Source organism: Gymnoscopelus microlampas (genome assembly GCF_963454915.1).
Source record: "Gymnoscopelus microlampas genome assembly, chromosome: 14".
Lineage (NCBI taxonomy): Eukaryota > Metazoa > Chordata > Actinopteri > Myctophiformes > Myctophidae > Gymnoscopelus > Gymnoscopelus microlampas.
This window is the reverse complement of record NC_139951.1, coordinates 15,717,204-15,727,799: the sequence shown is the minus strand read 5'-3', so window position 1 is coordinate 15,727,799 and position 10,596 is coordinate 15,717,204. Positions and strand designations below refer to the sequence as shown.

At 41.3% G+C, this 10,596-nt stretch overlaps 2 protein-coding genes across 2 annotated transcripts; both read right to left on the bottom strand.

Moving 5' to 3' along the window:
- Nucleotides 1-1,037: 1,037 nt before the first annotated feature.
- On the bottom strand, nt 1,038-3,487 carry LOC311060073 (gamma-crystallin 1-like; the record flags this gene model as incomplete). The annotated part of the gene is made up of 2 exons (XM_084078198.1): nt 1,038-1,320; nt 3,459-3,487. The coding sequence occupies 2 exons, from the start codon at nt 3,485-3,487 to the stop codon at nt 1,038-1,040; spliced, it is 312 nt and encodes a 103-aa protein (XP_083934324.1).
- Nucleotides 3,488-4,085: 598 nt separating this feature from the next.
- LOC311060072 (large ribosomal subunit protein eL21-like) lies at nt 4,086-10,261 on the bottom strand (the record flags this gene model as incomplete). Its single annotated transcript, XM_084078197.1, has 8 exons — nt 10,175-10,261; nt 10,022-10,083; nt 8,996-9,108; nt 8,278-8,320; nt 7,026-7,076; nt 6,033-6,125; nt 4,716-4,766; nt 4,086-4,175 (listed from the first exon to the last, which is right to left on the bottom strand). Exons 1-8 carry the CDS (start codon nt 10,239-10,241, stop codon nt 4,086-4,088), a joined length of 570 nt encoding a protein of 189 aa, XP_083934323.1. The 5' UTR covers nt 10,242-10,261.
- Nucleotides 10,262-10,596: the final 335 nt, after the last annotated feature.

Sequence of the window (10,596 nt, the reverse complement as noted above, 5' to 3'; positions counted from 1 at the left end):
ACCGTCTAATTAACAATTTCAATAATTGATATTTGTTTCTGAAAGAGCTAAGTATCCTGGGCTGATGAAATATGCATGAGCAGGGATGAGGACTGGGTTTTGTTTTTTTGTTCTGAGAGAGCTTGATGCTCCGGGCTAGTACCAGGCCACTTTGACTTCAACTCTTTGAGTCAGCTTTCGCCCTGTGATGTGGGTCTAATATAGGCTTCTTTCATAGACCCAAAGCGCCTGCTTGCTGCCATGTGATCTCATAAAGACTCCTACATGCCCATCCTCAGATAGCCTTCTATTTTTTTGTTCTTTAATATCTAGCTTCAAAGAACAAGCTTCTGTTTCCTTGATAATTCTGCTTTGTGGATGGGGGGATGACCATGTCATGGCAGACTGCAGCAACTATTGGTCTTGTTAGGGCCCTGGTGGTTCTGAATACGCTTCTGAGTCTGACTCAGTGTCCAGATGGAACAGATCCAACGCCCCGTCACCACACCAAAGTGAGAAAGGCCTTCACATTTGACAACTTCAGTGGAAAAAGAAAACGACAAAGGCCCTTTTTATAGTTCACTTTCATCAAGTTTTAATTTATTGGAATTCCAATAGGACATGAGGTTTGGGATTGTACACCGTTCTGCTCTGGGACAACCAAAGCAAGAGTTATCAACACTGTATCACTATCAGTATTTTGCTCAAGCACTGAGGGGGTGTCAACTTCACCCAGCAATGCAAAGCAACCCAAAAACCCCAACAGACAGACATGCCAAATCCCCAGTCATTAGCCTACAGTAAAACATTTTTTTTTTACTGTGGCCTGAAATCAACACATTTAATGAGTTGATTTCAGGTTTGGACACCACAGTATCATGACCACAATGAGACAACACCGGCATTAGAGGGGAACGGGACTGGGGGGGGGAGGAGGGGATTAACAGTAGGGGTGTTATGAGGGTAAAGGTTAATACTTCGTTGCACGGGCCGCGACAAAGATGACAGTCGGACCTACGGCGAAGTATATAACTGGAGCGATGTAAAGGACAGGGTCATCAGTTTTGCTCGGTGACGTGTCTCAGGGAGCCGAAGGTGGGGCTGGTGCTTCCCCACTCGCTGTATCTCCTGTACTCGCCGGGGCGCAGGAAGTACTGACGGCCCCGGTAGTTGGGGTGCTCGTGGAGGATCCAGTAGCCCTCCATGACGTTGACGGAGGAGATGTCGCGGGTGTGGAACATCTCATGCAGATCTGGACAGTCCTCGTTGACCTCCATGTTCTGGCCTCTGAACTCGGAGCGCTCAAAGATCTTCATCCTGTAGTTCCCATGGTACTGTAGTCTGTGGGAATGAACATCGAGGATGTGAGATTAAATGTTAAAAGGTGTATTGAAGAACATTTATTTGTTGCTCTACAAATAAACACATTTTCTGTTCTATTGTATGTATGGGATTGTATTCTTTCTCTGTGTTTTGTGATTTATTATATTGTGTTGTTTTTATCAGTTTTTATCAGCCTTTTGCCAGGCCATGATTTTACTGTAAATAGTAATACTGGATAAAGATTTAATTATAGTAATTTAAAAAAAAAAGATAATCAACTGAAGAGAATAATAACAATTGGACAGTAGCATAATAGGCGGTGTAATACAGTTACAGTCGCCTAGTTTAAATACATCAAGCTGAAGCTTGTGTCTGCATGTATCAGAGGTCAAATACTCCCTATCATGGCATGAGCCACTGGACACGAAACTGGCAACCAAAATCCTCAACGAGCCAATCACACACCAAACTGGCAACCTTGATCCTCAACAAGCGGATCTACTACACACCAAACTGGCAACCTATAGGTCCTCCTCAACAAGCGGAAGAACACCAAACTGTCAACCCTCAGCTTAACGAGCTGGAGCTGTCAGCTGTCAATATACGAGTTGAGTTGGTTTGTTGTTTGGCTGCCGTTCGCAAGATGTTTGCCAATTAAATGTCGAAGAATAAAGCTGGTGCATAAAAAAATAAGGTAAAGAGACGAGGTCAAACTTAAAACAAGTCGAGGTTCGCTAACTTCGCTTATTTTGTGTAAGTAAAACATATCCCACAGTGAGCCATGGATCACATTCACAAGACGGGACCGTCATGGATGAACTTCAACCTGGTGTTTGCACTTTCTCCCTTTTTGGTCCGTACATCTACATAAACGTTCAGATTTCAAATATAAAGTGCTTACCCCATGGCCAGGGATGTTACAATTATGTACGGGCCCTCAGAATTACCCGTATCTTCCGTATTGTTCAATAAAAAGGACTTTAATCCTATCGGTTGCCATTTTATCTGTATTTTCTCCACGCTTTTAACGACATGACTCTATCGGTTGGGAGGTGTATTGCACTCTGATACGTTATAACTCTGTGAGAAATTGGCCACGATCGGATTAAAATGCTTTTTATTGAACAATACGGAGCATACGGGTACTTCTGAGGGAACGTACATAATTGTAACATCCAAGGTCAAGATCGGTAAGCACTATTTGACATCTGAACGTTTATGTAGATGTAGGGGCCAAAAAGGGAGAAAAAGAAAACACTATGAAGCTCATCCATGTCTGTCATATAATGACAGTCATGTATCAGGGCTAGTAGTGTCAACTAAGTGCCAGGTGAAAGTCTCGAGTGTTATGACATTGCATTGGCTTTGGTAATTAATGACGTGTCAGTTAGTGAGTCTGTCCTTAATGACTCACTGTAAAAGAAATGTTAAATAATAAAAAAAAAAATCTTAAAATAAATCTTTTGAAAATAGCAGATCTACAAGCTCACATGAATGCATCGCATCTCGGCACATTCCAAATCTACAAAGTAACTAGTAACTAAAGTTTTCAAATAATTGTAGTGGAAGTAAGTTCTGAATATTGGAAATACTCCAGTAAAGTAAAAAATACCTCATGATTTTACTTAGGTACAGTACTTGAGTAAATGTACTTAGTTACTTTACACCACTGGAAAATATGAGTGTGTTGTCTAATGTTATGACTTTTCTTTCCATCGTCTCATAGTCCCTGCTGAAAACTTTGTGATGGACCACAGCACTATTATCAATCAACACAACAACATAATGATGCTGGGGATGGGGACAAAATGTCAAATAGAAATGTATGGAGAAAACATGCTTGACAGATTATAACTGGTTCAACTATTTTGCCAATACAACAATTATGCAATCAACTAATGCCTAGATGTTTTGAGGAGAGACTATTCAAAAAGTGTTATGGAATCTTTACAAAGTATTTGTGTTCATATAGACAAATGACACCCAATGAGTGATGGAGTGAGTGTATATTGGAATATGTATTTGTAGAACTAGCTTTACCAGGGTCTTGGTCAGTAAGAAAATAGTTTTTTTCCCCCCATTCATACACACATGAATATTGATCAAACAATAAAAAACAAGGATCAGTCAGAAACATCACATAGTCACACACCTACTTCAATCCACATGGTATTACAGTGGACATTCTTCTAATTGTTTGTCATGTTACAGTCAGGGGTGATTTAAGGGTGGTTTACTTAAATAGTTCCCTCTAAGTGTAGTCTAAGATGTATGGGAATGTGATTGGCACTGTAGCCTTGGCCACTAACAACAAGAGGGCAAACCAATAACTGTACTTCATTTGAAAGGGTGAACAACACTGGCCATGAAACAAAGACATTTCATCCAGGTTAATTGCACTCTTATGATGACTGATGAAACGCCACTAACTAAGATCAGATCACCAATCAATCAAGTATATGGTCAATTTTATTGCAGAGCTGGGAGAGGGGGCAGAGACAATGAAAGAAAGAAGGGGACAAGTTTCACTGCATTTTTATTTTAATTAACTTGGCAACCAAAATCCTCAACGAGCCAATCACACACCAAACTGGCAACCTTGATCCTCAACAAGCGGATCTACTACACACCAAACTGGCAACCTATAGGTCCTCCTCAACAAGCGGAAGAACACCAAACTGTCAACCCTCAGCTTAACGAGCTGGAGCTGTCAGCTGTCAATATACGAGTTGAGTTGGTTTGTTGTTTGGCTGCCGTTCGCAAGATGTTGGCCAATCAGCAGTTTAAGCCAGGAACTGGAAGGCAAAGGGCTCCAGTAGCTGCGGCATGTTGTTCTTTGTGCTGACCGTGTGGGCCGCACGGGGCTCCCCGCGCTGTGGAAAAGATGGGGAGAGCGTGATTAAACACAAGAATAAAGATACCAACCAGTGATGTCATATGACAAACAGACCATTTACCATTTCAGATCACAATGTTGAGGAGGCTACAGATACGATGACAGAATACATTAAATTCTGTAAAGATAACGTGTTGACAAAAAAAACAATAACCATGTACCCTAATAATAAACCCTACATCTCAAGGGAAATTAAAGAGTGCCTGGTTAAGAAACAAAGAGCGTTTAAAAGTGGTGATTTGGTAACTATGAGGAATATCCAGAAAGAGATCAATAAAAAAATTGGTCGTAATTATGTACGATTCAAAAAATCGTTTGTTCCTGTGGCAACTAAAATGCTAAATGAGGCTCTGCATTGGCCGTTAAGAGGAGGCCGATCACTATCTGTGCCCTTGTGTATTGTATTTTTGTGTTTGTATTTTGTATTTGTATGTGTCTTGTCATTGTTTTATGTGTGGCTGCAGCTGGGGTTAAAGCCCAAACCAAATTTCCTTCGGGACAATAAAGTTTACCTTACCTTACGCTTCGGGGGCAGATGGGTGCGGGGGGCTGCAGATGGGGGCGGGGGCTGTGGAAAAGATGGGGAGAGCGTGATTAAACACAAGAATAAAGATACCAACCAGTGATGTCAAATGACAAACAGACCATTTACCATTTCAGATCACAATGTTGTCCACTTGATTCCCACGTATAAGTCACTGCTTAAAAGCAGTAAACCACAAGTTAACACTATTCATGTGTGGAACAATGACAGCATAGAAACGCTCAAAGGTTGCTTTTGTTGGACTGACTGGAGCCTTTTCCACAGCCTAGACTTGGAGGAGGCTACAGATACGATGACAGAATACATTAAATTCTGTAAAGATAACGTGTTGACAAAAAAAACAATAACCATGTACCCTAATAATAAACCCTACATCTCAAGGGAAATTAAAGAGTGCCTGGTTAAGAAACAAAGAGCGTTTAAAAGTGGTGATTTGGTAACTATGAGGAATATCCAGAAAGAGATCAATAAAAAAATGGGGGATGCTAAACGGAAAGAGAAGGAGAAGTTTGAGTCATACTGCTCCTCTTCTAATTCCAAAAAAATGTGGGAATCTATGAAGGCCATGACCAACATGGCTCCAGCAAAGAAGGGCCTTAGTGTTTCTAATGAAAAGGAAAAGGCCAATGAACTAAACAACTTTTATGCAAGGTTTGAAACAGCCGATTTCCTGCAGGAGAAAATAGCTGCCCTTGAGTCTGTACCCACACACAGTGATCTGGGAATTACTGTGGATCTACATGAAGTCCAGAAGATGTTTGCACACACATGTCCCCGAAAGGCCTCAGGTCCAGATGGAATATGTGGCCGGCTGCTGCACTCATGCAGTCGGGAACTTGCAGAGGCTTGGTGTCCCATCTACCAAAAGTCACTGGACTCATGTACTGTTCCGTCCACCTGGAAAGACTCTATTATAATCCCTGTTCCCAAAAAAACATGCTGCAAGGAAAATAATGACTATCGCCCAGTCGCTTTGACCTCAGTGATTATGAAGTGTTTTGAGAAAATCATTATCAGTTTACTGAAGGCAGCGGTTGATTGTTCATTGGACACCTTTCAGTTTGCTTACAGGAGTAACAGAGGCATAGAGGATGCAGTTCTGGCCTTGGATTATTTTCTTTTGAAACACTTAGAAAATAACTTAGGAAAGAACACTGCTTATGCACGCCTTCTTCTGGTAGATTTCAGTTCAGCGTTTAATACAATACAGCCACATCTCTTAATTAAGAGGCACCTTAATGTCCACCCCCTTATTATCAGGTGGTATTATTCTTTTTTAACTGAACGTACACAAAGGGTCAGTGTGAATGGTACCATGTCAGAGCCCAGAACCTTGAGTACTGGAGCACCGCAGGGCTGCGTCAGCTCACCTGTCCTTTTCACCTTATACACAAATGAGTGCAGAAGCAGTAACCCGAATAATTACATCATTAAATTCTCGGACGACACTGCCATCTTATCCCTACTGGGTAAGGATAGAGATTTAGATAACTATTTTTCAGAGGTTCAGAGGTTTGTAGCATGGTGCGATGACAACCACCTTGTTCTCAATGTGAGGAAGACACAGGAGATGGTGTTCGACCCTAGGAGTATCGGTGACCACAGGCCTGTGGTCATTCATGACTCGACCATGTCACAGGTCTCCTCATATAAATACTTGGGCATTAGCATTGACAACTCGCTAACGTGGAATACACATGTGGACAGTCTCTGTAGTAAAGTACAGCAAAGACTGCATTTCCTCCGCCGTCTCAGGGTTCATGGTGTTGACCAAAGGTTTATGTTAGTGTTCTACCAAGCGGTCTTGGAAAGTCTGGTCAGATTTGGCATCACAGTTTGGTTCGGCAATCTCTCAGTGCAACTGAGGTCCAAATTGCTCCGATTGGTGCAGACTGCAGGGAATATTATAAGAGTAAGACAACTCCCCTCTCTGCCGTCTATTTACGAGCAGGCCACGCTAAGACAGGCTCAGAAAATAGTCAGTGATGCTACACATGTTCTACATGGACAGTTTGTAATGTTGCCCTCTGGGAGAAGGTATAAGGAACCTAAATGGAATTATGTACGATTCAAAAAATCGTTTGTTCCTGTGGCAACTAAAATGCTAAATGAGGCTCTGCATTGGCCGTTAAGAGGAGACCGATCACTATCTGTGCACTTGTGTATTGTATTTTTGTGTTTGTATTTTGTATTTGTATTTGTCTTGTCATTGTTTTATGTGTGGCTGCAGCTGGGGTTAAAGCCCAAACCAAATTTCCTTCGGGACAATAAAGTTTACCTTACCTTACGATTCGGGGGCAGATGGGTGCGGGGGGCTGCAGATGGGGGCGGGGGCTGTGGAAAAGATGGGGAGAGCGTGATTAAACACAAGAATAAAGATACCAACCAGTGATGTCATAAATATCATCGAGTGCAGACTCACGGGGTCCTTAAATTGCAAACCTGTTGTCTCTTTAAGGCGATGAACCAAGTTAACCCCATGACAGATTAGATTACCAGAACTAACAAAAACATATTCAACACTTCGTTATATCAGCATTCATGTAGAGCAAATGCAAGACATCTGCTAGCATTATCAATACTTTACAAAAGTGCTACACTACAGTATATCAAATTGAGGACCGCAGACCTCTCCATTTTTACGCTGTGATTGGTGCTGACAAACAGGTTCCCTTGAGATCAAATATGAATGATTCTACTTTCTATCTAAATCTGTAGCCTCATTTAATAATCCCTGATTCAGTCTGCGACTGTGGACAGCAACGGAGGGGTGCAACTTGAAGCTGTAGCTTGCGGTGTCTGACAGATGGCTGTGTGTTCCATCTAGGGCAGCTGCTGTGCAAGGTTACAGGGGCCCGAGTGTCGCAATAATTCTGTATGCAGATTATTATTTTTATTTCAAACCTTTAATTTTCACATTCAAACTGTCGGTTATTTTTCATATTAGACTATAGGTTAGAATATGGAATATTCATTGACAGCCCTAATCTCCAACATCGCTTTTCCCCAAAAAACATCATTCAACTCCCTCACCTTTTTTGGCATGTGCTCAAAGACAGATTAATAGAAGGTAGAAATGTAGCTCCACGTTAATGAAGTTCATGGTGACAAAAGTATTCTAGTTTCCCGATTCACTAAGTAATTTACTACCATATTTTGATCTTACCGGCATTAAAGACAATTTTCTTCATGCAAAATATTGTCTTAAATGCCGGTAAGATCAAAATAATTAGAGAGAATCGGGGCCAATGTCTTCCATCCTTCCAGTGAGAATGAGAGATACATCTCCTGTGCTACTTGCAGAACAAAGGCTAAACCAAATAACATCCTGGCATTCCTTCCTACCTGAGGCAACACTGTTGTGCCGGTAGCATTGTCAATTCTCCATTTTCTCCATTTTCTGACGTTGCGGGGGTTGGGGGGTGGGGGGGGGGGGGGGGGGGGAGGGGGAATGCGGGGGTGGGGGGGGGGGGGGTGGGGGGGGAATGCGTTTGCGTCTGTGTTTGCGTCTGTTCAGACGCCATCGCATGCTCACATGCTCAATGCGCACATTAATCCTCTTGGCCAGGATCTTGCCCCTGCAGGATGGAGAAATGAAATCAGCTCACAAAATCCCACAAGCAGAAAAATAGAGAACTTTGTAAATTATTTGATCATCGGGTACATGGCAGTTCAACTGTATCGATGTGGGATGTTATTGATTATGGTCAATTATTTTTGTAGTAAAAAAATGAAATTTAATGGAATGGCATTTCCTGAAAATAAATGTGCTGAAAATATAGAGCTTGGTTTAACGTTTTGTGGGAATCTAAAATACACTAATATAGAGTAAACTAGTTACACAGTATCATTTGTGATTTTCTTTCTTATTTATGCAAGTCTGTTTTGAAATTGATCATATCATTTAATCAAACTGAATCCTAGTGAAATTGATAGACTTCATAATGCATTGAATCATTTCCTACATTATCAATCCATCAAGAACATCAACTCAATTACACAAGTGGTTTTAACTCAGGATTATAAGTCGTATGCTTATTATTGCAGTTTTGTAAGTATTGTCTCTCTAAGTGTATCCTCATTTCAACCCCAGTTCCAACATCAGTTAGGACAGCTGCTCTGCCCCACAAGAATGACCACTGGAGGACATAGACAGCCCTTGCGGAAAGTGAAGATGGGGGTTCTAATCCAAATGTCAGCTATATGCAAGCACCAATTCACAACACAGAAATCTTTAGAAATGTTCTACTTACTTGATCCGCTTGGTGACAATGACACCCAGAGCATGTTGGGTTACATTGTAAACACGTCCTGTTTTGCCGTGGTAGCACTTGTGAGGCATCCCCTTTTGAATGGTACCGTTGCCCTGGAGAGTCACAAAATGACAAAATGTCAGTGTACCCATTTAATCTCTTCTACAATCTTGAGCTCAACATAGAGCCTACAAGTAAAATAAATAAGCACATCATAATTTTCCAAGTCAGATATATATACACTATACAGGGGATGTTATATCTGTCTGCGTCTCTGGTAATAGTCAGAAAGGACGCAGCAGTAAACTAACTATCCGTGCTTAACCATTAAACCTCCTGTTCCCTGGACGTCACATAAACAAAGTTCAAGACAATTCAACTCATGAGCGTGTGCCAAGTTGCATGAGACGATCATGAATGGGATCGCTCCGCCTGTTGCCTGCATCTCACCCCCTGCCTGCTCACCTCTCGTTCAACATGATTCAACATTACTTGGTGCGTCATTAATTAAAATGTATTATCATCTGAAAGACCTTTATGTAGCAGGCGGCTTACCAAACTCTGTTTACAGCAGCACTGAAGTTTGCTTGACATTCAAGGTTTTTCGTGAACATTATAGAACATTGCATATCACGTTTGTACAATAGGTTTTGACTTGAAGTTAGATGACTTAGAAATATATGGTGTTATGTTTTGATGAATATCAAACATAATGAAGGACTGTAGTAGAACTCATCAAGAATGTAATTGGGGTTTTATTTACTCGAGCATGATATACATCATGTTCATCAAATAGTCAGAAATAACAGTGAAATGCATAGATTTCTGGTAGTTACGTTTTAACAGACTCATTGCCATTGCACTAGCCACAAGCGACTCTGGGTATGTAACCCAAGCTGCCCTACAATATTAATTACTTTAATGTCATCAAGTACAGTCAGATGGGACTTTTCTAATGACCACCCATATATCCCAGGACCCATTACATAAAAACTAACATCACTGCTATTGCACAGTCAGTCTTACCTTAATGTCAACGACATCACCCCTCTTGTAGATGGTCATGTATGTGGACAGAGGAATTGGGCCTGTAAGAGATATTTAACCTTAGTTACTACCCGATGTTATGTGAAACCTTTACAACCATGATATTTTTTTTAGTAGTTAAAGAAGACTCACCATGTTTGCGGAACTTCCTTGCGAACATGTACCGGGTCCCCCTCCTCTTGCCTCTGGTGTTAGTCATGATGCCTGATCACTGAGGAAGAAGACATGCCAGGTCATTTCACATGATTGAGTGAACAGTTTGCAGGGGGGGGGGGGGGGATTCATACAAAAGGATGCTAAAGGAAACCCCAAGAAAAGCCTATGACTTGTTTCCATTGGGGTCCTGTGTGTATTCTATTCATTGAAAAGATTGTCCATATGCCTTCTAGTAGTCCAACATCAAAATGTAGGTCAATCTAATCGAATACACTAATGGGACAAAAATATAGCCACCAATCACAATAATGTAATGAAATAAGGCCATTCGGTGGTGGCGTTGGCAGTAATAATGACAAATGTACGTTGCTTACAATGATAATAAATGTAGGAGCAAA